This window comes from Uloborus diversus, chromosome 7 (assembly GCF_026930045.1).
Source record: "Uloborus diversus isolate 005 chromosome 7, Udiv.v.3.1, whole genome shotgun sequence".
In the NCBI taxonomy this organism is placed as follows: Eukaryota; Metazoa; Arthropoda; class Arachnida; order Araneae; family Uloboridae; genus Uloborus; species Uloborus diversus.
The window spans coordinates 161,227,108-161,246,375 of record NC_072737.1 but is presented as its reverse complement, the minus strand read 5'-3'; the positions used below and the strand labels follow the sequence as shown (position 1 = coordinate 161,246,375).

At 35.0% G+C, this 19,268-nt stretch overlaps 2 protein-coding genes across 2 annotated transcripts in view; one reads left to right on the top strand and one right to left on the bottom strand.

Annotated features, from left to right (window-relative positions):
- The window catches only part of LOC129226965 (polyamine-transporting ATPase 13A3-like), a 103,663-nt gene extending 100,648 nt beyond the window's left edge, over nucleotides 1-3,015 (bottom strand). The window contains 1 exon segment of the mRNA XM_054861594.1: nucleotides 2,973-3,015. The gene's annotated coding sequence lies outside the window, so the exon portion shown is untranslated.
- Nucleotides 3,016-6,338: 3,323 nt separating this feature from the next.
- Nucleotides 6,339-8,983, top strand: LOC129226964 (uncharacterized). The gene is made up of 5 exons (XM_054861593.1): nucleotides 6,339-6,640; nucleotides 7,456-7,513; nucleotides 7,598-7,630; nucleotides 8,092-8,157; nucleotides 8,252-8,983. The coding sequence occupies exons 1-5, from the start codon at nucleotides 6,339-6,341 to the stop codon at nucleotides 8,981-8,983; spliced, it is 1,191 nt and encodes a 396-aa protein (XP_054717568.1).
- Nucleotides 8,984-19,268: the final 10,285 nt, after the last annotated feature.

The following is a 19,268-nucleotide window of genomic DNA, read 5'->3' as shown; positions in this document are numbered from 1 at the left end:
CCTTAATTTCCATTTTGCTCACCCACGAACGAATGTTGAGTTCATTTTTCAACCCGATCACATGTGGATATATGCCTAGGAACGTACAGACAACCGAAATATCCATTTTGGCGATCCCCGAGTTAATTACAACGAGTTTCCTCGCGACGTCTGTATGTTCGTATGTATGTGCGTATGTGTGTATGTATGTCGCATAACTCAAGAACGGAATGTCCTAGAAAGTTGAAATTTGGTACTTAGACTCCTAGTGGGGTCTAGTTGTGCACCTGCTTTTTTGGTTGCATTTATATGCTCCTTAGGGGGTCTTTTGCCCCTTTTTGGGGGGAAATCATTGTTAATTTCGGTGTTAACTCAAGTGGTGTTATAATTTGGCGGACACTTGGCGATATATCGCCAGTCTATTAGTCAACAAGTTTTGTCGCCAACTTAGTGGCAGTTTTGCCTTTTTTAAAATCTGGTTTCAATTTGGCCATTGTTGGTGATTTTTAGAAAGTAAACTATTGAATCACATTAAAACTGCCAATACTGAGAAATTGACATTAAATTGGAGTAAAAGGAAGTCATGTGATGCACACATCAGCTCGTTTACTTTTAGCTAACACTTTTATCATCATAAGAAACAAAATTAATGTTAATTTAAAGTAGATAATTTTACGTAAATTAGTGTTAAATCACACATCTTGATGTGTTGAAAAAATATTTTAGAAAAATGAAAATTAATTTTGAGTGTTACAAGGAAAAAAAAGCCAAATTATTGTTGTTTCATCAGTCAGTATGCAGTTTTGATTTACGAATTATTGCTGTTTCCACGGAAAAAGGAACATTACCCGAAGATTCTAAAGTACCATAAAAAATGAAACGATTCTCTACAGTAGCAGTATCTGACTGTGATGGTTAAAAAAAATTTGGTTTTTACTGTTTCTCTTAAAAATTTAACAGCAGATTCTGTAGGATTTAAATCATCAGTACAACCTATACAATATTGTTGCTGCAAATGTATCAGAAATCAAACCAGTGACACATTTCAAAACACAATAGTGACTATTGTATAAATGCGCCAATTACTGGGTACTAGCAAAACGGAAGCACCGCTAAATGGATCCATCATTAATTTAAAACTCCAAAAAGGGACAAAAATAAACTTCGATCCACTTAAAGTAACATCTTTCAACTAAACAAAACTTTTGACAACCAAAATTTAAAATATACTAGCTGCGTCGCCCATCTTTGCACGGTCTACCTCGAAAATAAAAGTAATGTCAAGTGGCGCGTGTTCAACAATCAGGCTTGAAAAAAAAAAAAAAAAAACAGTAAAATTTTGCTGCAGATTGCGGAAAATAACCAAATAGTAAACGTTTTAAATCTTCCGATTACAGGAAAAAAGCCTTTAAACCAAAAACCAGTACTTTATTTGTTCATATTCGAGAAAAAAAAATTGCAACAGATCTTTCTTCTCAATGATTTTCTTCATGCTACAAATTTTAATCAAAACGCTGTTACGGAAAGTTGAGATGAAGCACTGAATTATAATTTGAACGGAGAAAAGCCTAAAAAAAATAGGGATTTTATGTCGAAATCTAAGTAGCATAATTAATAGTTTTTAATTCGCAACTCCGGGAGCTCGAATACGTTACCTTGTGGTAATTAACAATACTACCGGAAAAGGTAAAACATTTCGTTCCAGTTCCATGTGTTTTCTTGGAGTAAATTACAGGCTTCAGACAGTTTGCTGTGTAATGTAATTTTAGAGGAATAGAAAAGAAAGCTTCCCACAAACACGATAAAAAACTTACTGCCATTCACTAAGCTTCAATGCAAGTTATAAGTTACGGCATTTGTTTGCTTTACCTTTTTCACCCGCCATTAGACAGTAACTGCAGGGCCGGATTTAGGGGAGGGCAGGCGGGGCTACTGCCCTGGGGCCTCCACAACAAAGGGGCCGCCACAGTAAAATTTTTACAAAATATCTTAACTTTCACGAGTTGAAAATATTGGATATATACATATATTAAAATATTCGGATATATATCAAAGTATTGGATATTTTCGAAAACATGATGATCTTTTCAAACGTTGATTAGGGGTCTCCACTCCTTCGTTGCCCCGGGGCCTCCACACTTCCAAATCCGGCCCTGAGTGGCTGTAGCGCCCCCCAGTGTCTACTTAACCACACCACCTCACAGCACCTGTTGCATCCAAGTCTCTTGGGGACAATGGGGGCTGGGTGGTGAATGATATTAATATGTTTAATCACCTTTTTTTTTTCTAGCAATCACATTGCTTATCGTTCGCACTTGATGATTTTGATGTTCCTATGATTTTATTTTTCCCCGCCGTTCTCTGCAGCACCACCGTTGACCGGCCCCTCCTGATGCTGCTCTTCTAGCGAAAACCGTCTCCAGGTTGCGTCCATATCCTACCCACACACTCACGCATACTTCCACACACACACACACACACACTCATGCCTGCACTCAAACACACTCATGCATGCACAGACATAAATACACGCATACATATACACACACGTACACACACATGCCCACACACTCATGCCTGGACACAAACACACATGCCTACATACACACACACACTCATGATTGCGAAAAACATAATTTGAACTCAAGACGTCAAAATTCAAATTAATTATTATTATTATTATTAATTTTTTTTTGTTTATTTTTTTTTTAATCGCTGAGGGTTTTTTTTTTTTTTTTTTGTCAAACAAAAAAAAGTTACCAAATAAAAAATTAGCTTTTGGGTTGTTACTGGAACACAAAAATTATCGAGTTAAATGAAATTTAATGTCACGTTAACTAATTTCATAGGTGCTGTTGGAGAAAGGGTACTAATAATACTAAAATTTTTAGTCTCCATTTTTTTTTAAAATTAGTCCCCAAACGTTTCTGAACGTCACTGTACTTCAGATGAATTCTTAGCAAGAGGCAAGGATTCATACAAATTGCACTTACCTTTTAATAACAGTATTCCGAAACAACGTCCACAGAATGTTCCAATACTGACTGCAACTGCGGTTCGAAAATACGATTTTTCAGTGATCCACTCGCATAAAGATGCTCCCCGATAAACTTCTTCGTCTTATCAGTCAGTGTTTCGTAGAAGTAGTGGATTTAGAATATTCTCAGACGCCCTTCTGCAGTTCGAAAGCGAATGAAAGACAGGAAACGATCTTGGGCACAAAAAAAGGAGCGAAAACACTTATCAGGCTTCAGAAAGACGTTCGCTTGCTCAATGCAGATTAAATCCAAGCCCTATCTCGTTATTCAATCTAAGAAATGTGGAATTGAGAGAAATTTTGACGGTGGAATTTTTTGCGGTTAAAATATGAGTGGGCATCGTTACGTGCGGGATGATCTGACTTAATAATTTCACCAACATTTTGTTACAGATCGTAATATTTTTAATTAATAGGAGTAAGCACATTTTTAATCTCTACATTTCATAGAGATACGTGTGACAAAGTGAAAGGAAAAAAAAACCTACAAAATATAAATCAATAATACTTATAGGCGTAGAAAAGAAATTAGCACGGGCAATTAAAAATTCTCATTTGAACAAGGTCAACAGTTTTTAAATAAAGTCAGCATTTTCCTTCAAATCCCGATCGCTGTTAGATTGTGCCTGGTGCTACGACAGCCTGGTGGTTCTTCAACTTTCTAAAGGCTCTTTTCAGCTTTGTAGCGGACGAAGGGCTCTAAAATTCCAGTTCTGATTGCCTGAGAGGTAGGCCTGTGCAAATTTATTAATCCTCCATTGGTTTAATATAGGGGGGGGGGGGGGGGGAAAACCCATTTATAAGCGCTTTTTGGCGTTTTCGCCCCACTGTGAGTCGCTTGTGGAAGGTTACACCATGGTAATGTAACTATAGCGCAACGTCTCACTCATTTCTGCGTAAGGTTACACCAGAATTTTCTGTATGTTTACAAAAGTTAAGCTTTCAGCTGACTTAAAGTTCATGCTTTTTAACAACAAACATTTTTTCTTATTTTAATATACAAGCAAGACATTTGTAATGCACTAAGAGAGAAAATGACCTGAGTGGGGTCAGAACCCAGAACGAATCTCAGTCTGGTCACAGAGCAAGAGCTTTCACCTCTCAGCCACCAATACAATAGTAGGGGAGATAGCGACCGAAATTTTACGACAATATATATAAGGCCAGAATTTTTTTAAATATTAGATTAGTTTACTTGAAAGAAGAAAACGCGAGACGACCCAAAAAGTTATCGTTGCAATAATTAATAAAAATGTTTGCAATATGTTGCAAAAACTTGTGAAATTGTCTTATATATATAAGGCTGAAACTCGGTAATATTATTGATTACGTATAAACATAACGAAAAATATGTGTCTACCGCGTCCAAAGCGTTGCCGTGCCGTGTCTACCACCCACGCAAGGTGCGAAAAAATCAGTCAATTTTGACTTAAATATATAAGCCTAAAATTTTTTTTAATAATTGTTTATAATGTATAAAATATAAAAACAAAAGTCTACCAGTTGTGTTATGTTGCAAAGGCATGATAGACGCCACGGAATGTCGACCTCGTACCTCTATGTACCGTTTATCGGGCCGCTAGCGCTCGCTCAAAAAATTTTGCTTGTCGTCGCGAAATTTCAATAAATAATGCTGATTTATTTTTTAATAAATAGTTTAAATCCTGCTTTTATTAAAATTTTTAATCTACCGTGACTAAGAGGTTGCTTAGTCTTTGGTAGACGTTAGTAGTAGCCCTGCCACTCCGTGCGGCAGAAGGAGGAAAACAACTCAACAGTCCTGAAGGGGGCGTGGTCACCTTGGAATTTTCTCGTAGTCTTTCACGGGGGTATTTTAGGATGACGTCACTGATTTCTTGTAATCTTGTACGGGGGTATTTTTTGGATAACGTCACTGATTTCTTGAAGTCTGTTACGAGGGTATGATGACGTCATCTATGACGTCATGAACGACGCCATCTTGGCTCGTCCGCCATCTTGTATTACGTCATAGAACATGTTCATTCATGTCTTAGCTTGTATGGCTTAATTTAATTAATTTGATTTAATTAATTTTATTTTATTGAATTTATTCGGAAATATTTACGAGGGTAATAAAATGCTCTCCCCGGGATTTGAACCCGGGACCTTTCGCTCCGAACGAGGATGTGCTAACCGATAGACCGGACTAGGCAGTGGCGCCATCTATTGGAGGCTAGGGCCATGACAGAAAGCTTATGTAAAAGTGTGAATTAAATTGAGTAGATTTGCTGGTGGCGCCATCTAGTGATAATGAATGATAAAACTGCTTAATTGCGAATGTATTTTTTAAGAGTTGTTTCGGAAGGAAAAAAAATGTATGTGGAAAATATTTTTTAAAATAATTTAAATAAAGATGGTTGTCGATGGATAAACGATGGTGGCGCCATCTATCGGACATTTTATGACTTTATATTTTCATTTTACTTTATTTATTTATTTATTTTGGTAGAAAAAAAGGTTTCTGGTGGGAATTGAACCTGGGATCTTTGGGTTGCAAAAAGGAACCATAGATGATTGGCGCGCGCTTTACCAATCATGCTATGGCGACTTCATGATGTTTAAGTTATTTATGAAAGACTTGGGGGAAACAAAGTTTAATGACGTCAGGGTGTCGTTCCTACACGTTCTAACATGTTTTATGTCGAACAAAAGATTTTGCTACTTCAGCAACAGTTATATACGTCATCAATTACGTCACAGAAAAACTTGACCAATCAGAGATCATTTCAGCAAACATATAAGATCTCCCGCTCATTCGAGACTTCAGTTTGCTTCGCACGGTGTTTGGATTAGGACCTATAACTCTTTCAAGATGAACTCCAATAACAACCAGAAAAGAAAATATGAAGAGCCGCAGAGAACAGCTAAATCTTCAAAAAATGAAGAAACTGGGATACCTTTTATGGAGAAAAACATACCGAAAGGATTGTTTCCCATTGGAGAGGATGTTTTCGTGTATGCAGCTACTTACAAGTCAACTGTTAGTCTTCATGTAAGGAAGTTTCAGAAACACGGAGAGAAGTTTTACCCTACGACCGAAGGCATAACTCTGCGCCCCTGGTGGATTCCCTACGTTTTTGGAAGAAAAACCGTGCCCCAAACAGACAGAGAACTGCATACATTATTTGAATATGAGCTGACCATCGAGAGTTCCGATTTTGCGAAATTCAAGTTTACCCGTTTAGCACAAACAGAGAAATCGAACACCCGATCCCTAACACTGTCTGCAGAGCAGTGGGGGGAAATGATCCGCCAATACAATCCTATCTCCAATATTCTTCTAGACCATCGGTTTGCAGGAATGGATTTTTTTTCGGTTTACAGTTCGATCGCGGAAACACCTTTAGCCAAGAACCCTCTACCTGAATCTCTAGATAGCGGTTTAGGTACCCAGTACCTTTTCAACGTGTTGGAATTCATCATATGCAGCATCATGAAAGAAAAAGGTCTCAAGCAGCCCACAATGTTAGCTGAGGAATTGTGGGGGAACCGCATTGAGGATTTCAATTCGGTAGCCTTTACAATTGAAATAGAGGATATCGCAGAATCATTTCGAGAGAAGCTATGGGAAGAACAGCCCTTCCTGAACATGAAGCCTGCAATGTACCTTACTGAACTGTTTTTCAAACAAGCTCAATTAAATAAAGTTTTAAGATTAGCCCGAGAGAAGCTATGCCCAGCGGATGCATTTGAATATTTTGAATAAAATTTTGTATTTATGTATAAAAAATAATTTGTAAATATGTAAGAAAAAAAAGAAAGTTTATAAATATGTATTAAACAACTAGTTTTCAAATAAAATGTCATTGCTTAGAATAAATTTGTGTTTTCATTGTCTTACAGTATTTTTATAAAAGGACATTAAAAAAAAAAAAGGAAAAAAATATTTCAGAGGGAAAAAAAAAAGATCTGATTACAAAATTTTATTCTATTTCAAAAAAAAAAAAAAAAGATTAATGGAAAGAGAAAATAAAAAAAACATTGTCATTACATTTATAAAGGAAAAAAAAAAGACATATTGGTAAATGCTTTTAATTTTTTTCTCCTATGTGAGTCAAAGTCTTAAACATGCATTGCTTATTTGAAGTAGCTCCCAGATTTGCATAAACATGTAGAGCGAACGATTGAACTGATATGACTCATACTGTGTTAAATCAGGTTCCGCTCTATTGCGTAGGTTCTGTTTTAGACAAGAACGAACAGGATTTAAATCCCTGTGCAATATGACTGTGTTAGAGGGCGCTGATTGTTTCTTGTTGACGTCATGTCGTTCCCGTTAATGGGATTGGTGAGCTTTCTGATGACGACATCGTACACGTAATAGTTTAGACCACATAAATACCATTTCCATCAGCTGGTTATCTCAGTTTCTGAATTTTTGAGCTACAGTTTGTTGGCTTTTTTCTTGTCCTCTGTAGACAGTTGTGCATGATGCCTTTGGGAAATAAGAGAAAACAGGATGAAGATTCTAGCAATGTAAGTAAATTTGGCTCATTTCATTTTTAGTTTAGCTATAAGAATATTCAGCGGAGTTAATTAATTTTTATTTTCTCTTTTCAGTATGCTGAAGAGTTACGAGATTCTGACGATGACGTAAGTATTTTTTTTTCTTTTTAATGTCTAATTGTTCATGTATTTACTTTTATATATATTTTTTACACTTCAGAATTTATTTTTCAGTTTCCTTGTTTTCTTAATCGAGTTTGTTTATTTTACAACTTATTTCTCTTTTACAGTTGATAGGAGAGTCAACTCAAGAGTTTTATGAAATTGATGACAACGATGTAAGAAGTTATATTGATTTAAACTTAATTATTATTATTTTTAATGTTTAACGGAGTTACTGAATGTTATGAAATTTTATTTTAGGTTATTGGAGCAGACACCCAGTCTTTTGCTGAAGCAACGGAAGTGTTTCATGCGCTTGAGTTGAGTAATCAAAATGGCTCTGGTTTTGAGGTACTTTGTAATGATTATTGTGAAACTAATTTAGTGTATTTATAGCAATGCGCGTTTTTTCATAACTTTATATCTTTTTCTAAAATCTCTTATAGAATCTCCCTGGTCCTTCTCATGCCGAACCCGAGTTTGATGAAAAGGAAACAAATGAAGTTCAAGACGTAAGTAAACTTTAAGGGCTTTTATTTTTATTAGTAAAAATAAATTGAGAAATCTTATTTTGACCATTTGAGTAAAATGGTTTTTTTTTTTTAGATGCAGGATGCCTTGCAAATTGAATTGCTTAGAGGGAGATGGAATGAAAAGTATAAGGCGAACCAGTTGACTTTCAGAGCTCGGGTTAGTTTGGAAAAGTTACCAGAGCGACTACAAAATACGCCAATGGCTGCAGCAGTGAGTTCCGTTAGGGAGCTGTTTAGATCCCTACTTCGTAGAACAAACGAAGGACTGAGGCCAACGGATCTCATACGGATATACATTCAGGCAGATGGCTTGGACAAGCCGATTTCGACTAGGCTGATGTCGGTATCAGAGCTCACTCTGGAAACTGTGATGGCTGCAATTTTAAAAGTTTTGCAGTCAAAGGATCAGATTGCCATTGATTCGGGTTTTTCAGCCGATGTTGTAACGATTCGGAGGGATGTGGGAGCCGGCCGTAGAAAAGTGATTAACACTGCTGTGGACCCGCACCGAAAGCAGTCGATCCTCGAAATACCATCGGATGATGAAGGATTATGTTGTGCCAAAGCAATTTTATACGCTTTGGCACATTTGGAAAAAAATCAGACGGCTATTGATGCCCTGAGGGATCGTCGAAGATCTACATTGCTGAACAGAGCTCGAGCTTTGCATGAAGCTGCGGGAGTCCGAATAGGGCCTTGTACCTACAAAGAAGTGGCGCAATTCGAAGAGCATTTAAATGTCCAAATTGTTGTTATCGCCACAGAAAATATGCAGAAAGTAAGTGTGACTTATTCAATGTTTTGATAATAAGTATAAAATGAATTTTATTTATTTTTTTTTTTTTTAAGTTAGCAACTCTATTTTTATTCAGGTTTCCTACAAGGGCATTGAAAGGCCAAGACGGATAAATTTGTGGCTGCATGATGAACACTATGACGTCATTAAAGGCTTAAATGGATTTTATGGTACGCATTTCTATTGTGAGGAATGCGAAGTCGCTTACCATAGAAGAGAAGAGCATTGGTGTGCAAACTCTTGCCGCATTTGTTTGCGAAAATGTTGTGTGTCTAATACACCAGAGCGATGCGATGATTGTGCCGCTCCGAAGAATGCTATCTTGCCCACAAAAGTACTTCTGGTAAACAACAGCTCTCAATATGTGATCTGGTAAGTTAAGTAATATAATCACGTATGTTTATCTTTTTTTTATTGATTTTTTTTTCTTCTAATGAATTCTATTTTTCGTTACCAGATTTACCAATGCAAGGACTGTTGCAAAGTCATACACAGAAGAAAATGTCCAAAAGATCAACACCGTTGCGGTACTGTTAAGTGTCTTTCCTGCGATCAATTTGTTGTAGCCGACGAACATCGATGTTATTTACGCAGGGTACCACAAAAGAAACAAAGCGAAAAACTTATTTTTTTCGACTTTGAGACTGACCAGACATCAGGAGAACATGTTGTGAACTTTGTTGTCGCGCAATATGCAGCACAGAAAGAATTAGAAGCAGAACGAATTTTCAAAGGGTATTCTGCATGTGCACAATTTTGCTCATGGCTATTTTCGCCGGAGCATAAAGGTTACACAGCCAGAGCTCATAATATGAAGGGGTAAGATATTTTCTTTTCTGGTTGTTATTGGAGTTCATCTTGAAAGAGTTATAGGTCCTAATCCAAACACCGTGCGAAGCAAACTGAAGTCTCGAATGAGCGGGAGATCTTATATGTTTGCTGAAATGATCTCTGATTGGTCAAGTTTTTCTGTGACGTAATTGATGACGTATATAACTGTTGCTGAAGTAGCAAAATCTTTTGTTCGACATAAAACATGTTAGAACGTGTAGGAACGACACCCTGACGTCATTAAACTTTGTTTCCCCCAAGTCTTTCATAAATAACTTAAACATCATGAAGTCGCCATAGCATGATTGGTAAAGCGCGCGCCAATCATCTATGGTTCCTTTTTGCAACCCAAAGATCCCAGGTTCAATTCCCACCAGAAACCTTTTTTTCTACCAAAATAAATAAATAAATAAAGTAAAATGAAAATATAAAGTCATAAAATATCCGATAGATGGCGCCACCATCGTTTATCCATCGACAACCATCTTTATTTAAATTATTTTCCAAAATATTTTCCACATACATTTTTTTTCCTTCCGAAACAACTCTTAAAAAATACATTCGCAATTAAGCAGTTTTATCATTCATTATCACTAGATGGCGCCACCAGCAAATCTACTCAATTTAATTCACACTTTTACATAAGCTTTCTGTCATGGCCCTAGCCTCCAATAGATGGCGCCACTACTGAATGTTATGCGTTTAAAGCTTTATTATCCTTCCCAACTAACTGCCTAGTCCGGTCTATCGGTTAGCACATCCTAGTTCGGAGCGAAAGGTCCCGGGTTCAAATCCCGGGGAGAGCATTTTATTACCCTCGTAAATATTTCCGAATAAATTCAATAAAATAAAATTAATTAAATCAAATTAATTAAATTAAGCCATACAAGCTAAGACATGAATGAACATGTTCTATGACGTAATACAAGATGGCGGACGAGCCAAGATGGCGTCGTTCATGACGTCATAGATGACGTCATCATACCCTCGTAACAGACTTCAAGAAATCAGGGACGTCATCCAAAAAATACCCCCGTACAAGATTACAAGAAATCAGTGACGTCATCCTAAAATACCCCCGTGAAAGACTACGAGAAAATTCCAAGGTGACCACGCCCCCTTCAGGACTGTTGAGTTGTTTTCCTCCTTCTGCCGCACGGAGTGGCAGGGCTACTACTGACGTTGCTTAAATTATAAAGTAGTTGGAAAAGTATGAATGATTTGAGCATATTAAAAAAATAATTTTAACATTTAAACAAAATTAAAAAATATTTTATAAAAATTAAAATTGTGTACAAAATTATAGTGAAATTTATTTTTCATTAATAATGTCTTGACCTTTTAAGTTATGCCTCTTTTATTTATTTATTTTTTTATTTTTTATGGTCAAGTACTTATGAAATAAAATTTTTTGCATTGATCTTACATAACAATAAATAATTAAAAACAATCAAATAAACAGTACTTTACATATTAATTAATCTTTACTAATAATAAAGCTGAAAGTCTCTCTGTCTGGATGTCCGGAGGATGTCTGTAGGATGTCTGGATCTCTGTGGTGCGCATAGTGTCTAGACCGTTCGGCCGATTTTCATGAAATTTGGCACAAAGTTAGTTTGTAGCATGGGGTTGTGCAAGCGATTTTTCGAAAATTCGATGTGATTCTTTTTCTATTACAATTTTAAGAACAAAATTATCATAAGATGGACGAGTAAATTACGAAATTATCATAACGTGGAACCGTAGCATGGACACAAGCCAATTGGCGAGATACGAAATTATCGTAACGTGGAACTGTAACATGGGTACAAGCCAATTGGCGAGAAAGTTCACCATACATTCTTTGTAAATATACAGGCGAACCAAAAGACCTTTTAATTTTTCTATTACGAGCAAAGCCGTGCGGTTACCACTTGTAACCTATAAAACTCTAGCAAGGAACATAATATTATTTAAACTAACTATTCATCAGGTACATCGCCGCTCACGTCTGACTTGCCCAAATAATTTTCGTTTTAGCTTTCGTTGCTAAATTTATATTCAAAATGTCTTACGCTCAACTTAGCATCATAATCACTGTGAATGTCGGTACTATTATTAGCTGCCTCGGTAAAATCATCAATATCTGTAAGAGAAAACAATTGATAAATAAAGAAAGAATTTTATTAAAAGCCAAGTCTGGTCGAAAAAAAAAATGATTACCTGAGGCAGAAGGCTGTTCTTCGAATGTAACATCTTTTATTGCTTGCGGTACTTGTTTTCAGTAAACCATTTAAAAACTTTTCAGTTGTCCTCAATTTTCCACCCACAATCAAGAGATGATAAGCTTGTCAGTTTTTTTAAATGAGAATTTGTCCAAATTCGCGAATTGCAAGCTGTTCTGAGGAAATGTTCACGAAGTTCAGATTAACATAGTGTTAAGGATGACGGATCAAAACTCTTCACGTTTTCGAGAATTACTTAATCTTTTTTTCAAAATTTTGATAAACTTTTAAAAACGTAATGGTTCTTGCATCATTAATTTTTTCCATTTTATTTTGTCTGTACATTCGGCGCACAACTCTTCCAAAATTTCGAGTTGTATTCGAATTTGCGACATGCATTTTACATTGTGCGATGGCTGATACTTACTCAAATTTGTTAACGCTCCTGTGTATTCTTTCGACTTTGTAAATAGAGCGTATGGCCGGACTTTTGCTTTTATGAAAAAAGCCGGATTTTGATCGCAACCAGTCATTGCGTGTAAAGCAATCAAGGCGAAACAAAAGGTTTCTCCTAAATTCTTGTAAAGTTCAGAGACATTGATACATCTTAATGATTTTCCAACGCCAACTTCCATCCAGACCTTTATTTAAGAATTCAAAAACTTCATGTTAGCCAATATTGTAACTAATACGTCAGTATCAGAACATCGTAGGTGGACGTCATATGTAGGCTGCAGCTTGTCAAAAATTACAAAGATGGTAAATCATTTTTCTGACGGATTCTTCGCGGTTTGGGGCACGATTGAATGTGATCTACTATTTTTACAACTTTTCTGTTGATGGTTTCAAATCTATAACACTGTTTGTAGTTAATATACACAAATTTATCTTCAAAATAAATCGCTTTATTATCTCGTTCCCAGTTTTTTAGTAAATATTCTAGCAAATCTTCTTTAAAAGTAATATTTTTTAATTGATTCAAAAAGTCAAAGGGACGTGTTGCAGAGTCTCCTATCTGAATTTTTTGACCTCTGTGAGTTCCGCTTAATATATCGTCGCCTCAGAACAACAGTAAGATATCTTAGTATTAATTCTGGGATTCGATATTTTACTGTTGCTCTGAGGCGACGATATGTTCGTTATCTTTTATGGAAGGAGACGGGGTACGTGTCGAAAACAATTACTACGAATACTGCTAAACATACTTAATAATTTTCTCAATAGCATAAGATGATGGAATTTCTTTCATTAGATATAATAAAAAGAATCCATCATAGATGAGAAATTTTGGTGGTTCAGAATTGATGTGTTTTTAAGCACTTTTATTACACTTGGTCTGATTGTAATGGAGTAATCTGAGGTATGCTTTTGCTTATATTTCAGCAACTAGATTACTAAGAGACTTCTGAATTTTACTAAATGATTTAAAATTCTGAAATAACATCATTATTTCGGTTAGGATGGAAAATAGCAAATTTGATGTAATTTCCCCATTAAATGTTTAAACATAAAATCCATTGTTACAAATTTTGTTGCCTTGCAAATGTTATGTTAATAGTAATCATAATGAAAATGTTGAATCAAGTTCTCTCTGGATCAAGAATGAAATTTATTCACAGTCGTTGCTTTCTTAGGGTTTTTATCCTCATCTATGCATCTATGGCAATAATCGATAACGTGGCTAAGTAAAAAGATGTATTAGGATCTTTATCCCAAGTTACTTATATTTTGTGAGCCATTCTTTTGCGTATACTCAGCAATAGACCACTTACAGACTTCAGAATTTCATTAAATGATTTGTTTAACCTTAAGGTACAACTTAACGCTAAAAAATCAAATTCTAAAGTAAAATTTTGTTTGAAAACGAAAAACTTTAAAATAACAGATTTAAAATAATAATAATAATAAGCACTTTTCATAATGCACCCAAAAGAACAAAATAACTTTTCTGGGTCAGAAAGGACAATTTAAGTATTCCTGCAGTTTCTAATTCTTTGAAGAAAAAGATTTCACAAACGAAGAAAAGTGCGCTCAACTCATTTTAAACCGAACTTTCCCATTAAGAAAAAAAAAAAATGCGTGTTTCATCACTCAAATTTATGATTGAAAGCTAGATAATGGTAAAACATTCTCTACATGACTAGAATCGCACTTTTCTTCGTTTGTGGTGTCATTTTCTAGCTAATTTTTGAAAACTACAGGAATTCTTAAATTGTCCTTTCTGACCCAGAAAAGTTATTTTGTCCTTTTGAGTGCATTATGAAAAGTGCTCATTTTTAAAAAAAATCTGTTATTTTCCAGTAAATGCAGTAAGGCAGATTTTTCAGTTCTGCAGATGGCTATTATCTGTTGACCCAATTTAACATATGCTAAAGAAATATAAACATCAGCAGCAACGCTATCGCCGCGAAGCACCAGATCAAGTTTGCTCCAAAATGGCGGATGCGTCGGCTCCTCCACTGTAGGTACCTTACTCAGGTCCAGGCCCCACACCCAAGGTCCATAAGGCGTGTCCTTCCCCTCTCTCCTCTTCTTTCTTCGCAGTAGATGAATAAACAGCTTTACTTCCCCATTTACGAACTGTATTTGAAAAGGTGGTGATTCAAAATACTTTTGAACAAGTTAAATATATATATATATATATATATGAATAATGTAACAAAAGTATGAATAAGAGAAAAGAGAATGAAAAGATAAAATAATCATACTTTTCCAACTACCTTATATTTTAAGCAACGTGTACCAAAGATTATGCAACCTCTTAGTCACGGTAGACTAAAAATTTTAATAAAAACAGGATTTAAACTATTTATTAAAAAACAAATCAGCATTATTTATTGAAATTTCGCGACGACAAGCAAAATTTTTTGAGCGAGCGCTAGCGGCCCGATAAACGGTACATAGAGGTACGAGGTCAACATTCCGTGGCGTCTATCATGCCTTTGCAACATAACACAACTGGTAGACTTTTGTTTTTATATTTTATACATTATAAACAATTATTTAAACAAATTTTAGGCTTATGTATTTAAGTCAAAATTGACTGATTTTTTTCGCACCTTGCGTGGGTGGTAGACACGGCAGGCAACGCTTCGGACGCGGTAGACACATATTTTTCGTTATGTTTATACGTAATCAATAATATTACCGAGTTTCAGCCTTATATATATAAGACAATTTCACAAGTTTTTGCAACATATTGCAAAATTTTTTATTAATTATTGCAACGATAACTTTTTGGGTCGTCTCGCGTTTTCTTCTTTCAAGTAAACTAATCTAATATTTAAAAAAATTCTGGCTTTATATAAATAATGTATTAAAAACTATCGCTATCTCCCCTACTACAAGGACGGTTATCGTCTCGCTAATGAGAGTTTAACTGCTCTGCGCCGATTCTGATCTTTACGCATGCGCTTTGAATTCTATTGAAACCATAGTGGGAAGTTCCTCAAACAATTGAGATTTTAAAACAATGATGTTACACACTTCAGAATTTGTGTAACGTTACACCCATTAATACTGGTAACCTTACACATTTTTTTTAGTGGTGGTTATTGATTTTCATTATTGAAATTTAATTTTAGGTCTTCACTTTACAAGCTGTCGGATAATCTGGAGTTTCGGATCTCGGGGGCTTCGGATTTCTGAGGTTCTTCTGTACGAGTGGATTTTTTTTTTAAACTCATTTTTATTAGCTTCACCTGTATGTATGTATGTATGTATGTATGCATCTTGTAACCTTATCTTGCAGCTCAAATTTCGCCCACTTCTTGCGATCAGATTCTTTTGAAATTTGGCACGCGAACTCTGACCCGATGACAATGCAATATTGTATAATCAAATTAATTATTTAACTCTTTTAATTGTTAGTTTCCTCCAATTTTAATCAATATTTTGGCATAAATCTAACAATGTGAAAAAGGAAAAAAAATAAAGAAATACATTAAAAAATGCTCGCAAAAATTATTTAAAAATATCTACAAAAACCTTTAATTTTTCTGCATCAGACAAAATTTGTTTCAGTGTTCCAAGGTAATTAGAACATGAAATATAATTGTTTTTAACTAATTTCATGCCAAAATTTAGGTGAGCCTTCAATTAGAAATTCATTGCTGATTCGACCATTGTTGAACAAAACTTTTACTCAAATGCATCTCAAATTTTCAAAGTAATATAAATATGATTTCCGTAAACATACATCGATGACTCACAGTAGCTTCCCATCGGGGTACCCTTGTCTTAACTTTAAGATATTACCTCGCACTCGTTTTATAAATAATTTTGTTGCCTGATAATTCTCCAACATAAGACTAAAAAACAGAAAAATAAAATAATAGTTTTAAAAAGCTAAAAAAACACGCTTTCGTAGCAAAATTAACTAAAATGTGAAAAATAATCTTTGGATGATAGTAGTTGACCAATCACATAATTTTAATGTAATACAAAAAAGCGTGGGGGCTTCTTATCAGTTGTCTTGAATTTCTTCCATTTGTTGTCCAAGCAAAAATGTAAATAGACAGTACCCCACGCTTTTTTGTATTACATTAAAATTAAGTGATTGGTCAACTACTATCATCCAAAGATTATTTTTCACTTTTTAGTTCATTTTGCTACGAAAGCGTGTTCTTTTACTTTTTAAAACTATTATTTTATTTTTGAAATTGTTCGGGTAGAATCGGAGGTATGAGACTCTGCATGCTGTCAGTTTAATTTTAACCATCTTGCTCACCTATCGTCCTTTAGATGCACCTCTTTTTTCAATAGAATGTATAAGCTCTCTGCTTTTATCTGTATTTCCGTGTTTAAAACGCAACTAAACAAGATGTCTTCAAGTCTTATGAGGGGAAAAAAACGTAGCTCAGCTCATGTCAATCAGCTTAAAATTAAATATGTTTACCTTAAATAAACATTGATAAGATATGTGGCAACCTAAAACAAATCGTTTTTTTCACACAGCCATTTGTCATCACATGCTAGAACCACAGACACAGAACCCTGAACTGTTGCGTGCGTGTACTTTGTATTCAACGTCGTAGCGTTAGTTTGTTTATAAAAAGGTTCACCAATAACTACGTACTGACGATGATGTAAAGATATTTATCTATGTTGCCTAAAATAGGCAAGAACTGATGCCTTATGGGGCTATCCATATAAATGTTATCACACTTTTTTAAACATTTTTGACCCTCCTGTTACATGTGTCCCAAAGTGTCACATTTCTCGACTTACCCCTTCCTCTCCCTTATAGTCACACGTCAAGCTGTTTCTTAGAAGCATATTATTCTTGTGTGATGTCACACTTCTTGTTATGCCTTCCCGGCTCCTTGTCACAAAAAAAAAAAAAAAAAAAAAACCCTAGCAAAATTTCACAACCTCCCTCCCTCTCTCATTCGTCGGTGTGCACATCCCCCTCCCCCTAAGTTCAATGGCGCAAATTCCCCCCAAAATTTTTCTCAACCCTCTTTCTCTATTTTATATTTTATTTTAAACTTTCTTTTTTTATTTGATTTATTTTTTTAAAAAAATATGAATTTATTTATTTTTTAAAAATTAATTTTTATGTTTAAATTTATTTATTTATTTATTTTTAATTATTTTATTAGAAAGTTCTGTACTACACCAATAACATACACACACAGCAACTAGTAAATAAATAAAATATGAACAGATTAAAATAAAGTAAAATAAATAATTCGACTTAAAAATAAATCAATAAATGAATCTAAATAAATAAGTTAAAAAAAATTGAAATCCCCCCAAAAATCTTGATGGCGCAACTTGCGCCATAATCCTTCCCCCCCCCCTGTGGGCACCCCTGCCCCTCATAGCGTTACAACATTTGTGGACTGCCCTTTTACGAAAAATGAAACCAGCTTTGAAAAAGTAAGGAGTAAATGAAATCCCAAAATAGTTCCGGAAAAATCTGATATGGACCCCGTACTCAGGGGCACTGCAAACTTAAATTTTTAGGAGAGTGTAAATTCTTGATTTGCAGAACGATGATAATTTTCCCGGATAGAATTCCAAATTTTGCCGAACCGTCAGACTCAATCGCCGAATACAGAAATTTTTGGAAGGTCATAGCGATCTCCCGGACCTCTCATCATGGAGCCTCTGCCCGCACTACGTCTTTTTAATCTGAACCTAAATTTGTTATTTTTTAAAAATTATTTACTTATTTTTTTGAAATTTATTAGTTAATAACAAAATTTTCAAAAATTTTGGGAGATTTTTTTTTTTTAATTTAACTTTTTATTTTTAGCTAAAATTTAGGTTTAGCTCATAAAAATAAACCAGACAAACAAGCATGAAAAATTTTACGGAAATATATAAGAAACGTTCTGAGATAACACGCACGCAAAACAAGAAACCGACACCTGAGAAAAAGTAACAGTTGCTGTTAACGTAAATCTGTATGAGGAAAGTTTACGCATTTTTACGATAACTTGAAAGGTTTTTGCGTATGGTAATAAATAAGGTATCAAATTGTTCAGAATTAAATTATGCTCAACATATATTTTTCCCAGAAAGTCGAAAATTTTGAATATTAAAGGTCCTTTAATAATGTGACCAGATTTTTCTAGCTAAAAATCAGGACACATGACAGGGGGGGGGGGTAGAGTAGTTTTTTTTTTCCACAGGCTCAATATTTTACGTAACAGAAAAATGCCAAGAAATAACTCAAATGTACCAATAAAGGACTCAAGTTGAAAATAATTTAATAGTATTGATGTAAAGAATATTGCATCACACAACAAATTTAATCATCAAAATTATCATTTTCAGTTGTACTTGCTGTTAGAAGCAATTTTAAGAAGCAAATTCTTGTTGCCTTTCAGAAAATAAAGGATTTCCTTGTATGAATTTATTTTCACCCGTTCGCGCCCAACACCTGTCGCTTAACAACTCCTCCAAAGCTTCAATCCATGGTGGAGGTAGTTCAGCGTATTCAACATTAAAGAATAACATTTTACATGGCGTTCTTACGTTTACTGACAGCAAAAAATCGAAAAAGCGTTTAAAAAATCTAGATTGTATGTTATATTTCTTGTGTGACGGAATTTAAACAAAGAAAGCGGGACTTTTTCGGCAAAGCGGGACACTTTGAAGGGACATTCCCGCAGCGAGACAGTAAGACAAAAAGCGGGACTGCCCGCCAAAAGCGAGACGTGACCAGACGTCTGGTCACATTATCCTTTAAGCAAAAAAAAAAAAAAAAAGAGAATTATAAATTTCGTATTGTGGCACTCCTTTTCCAA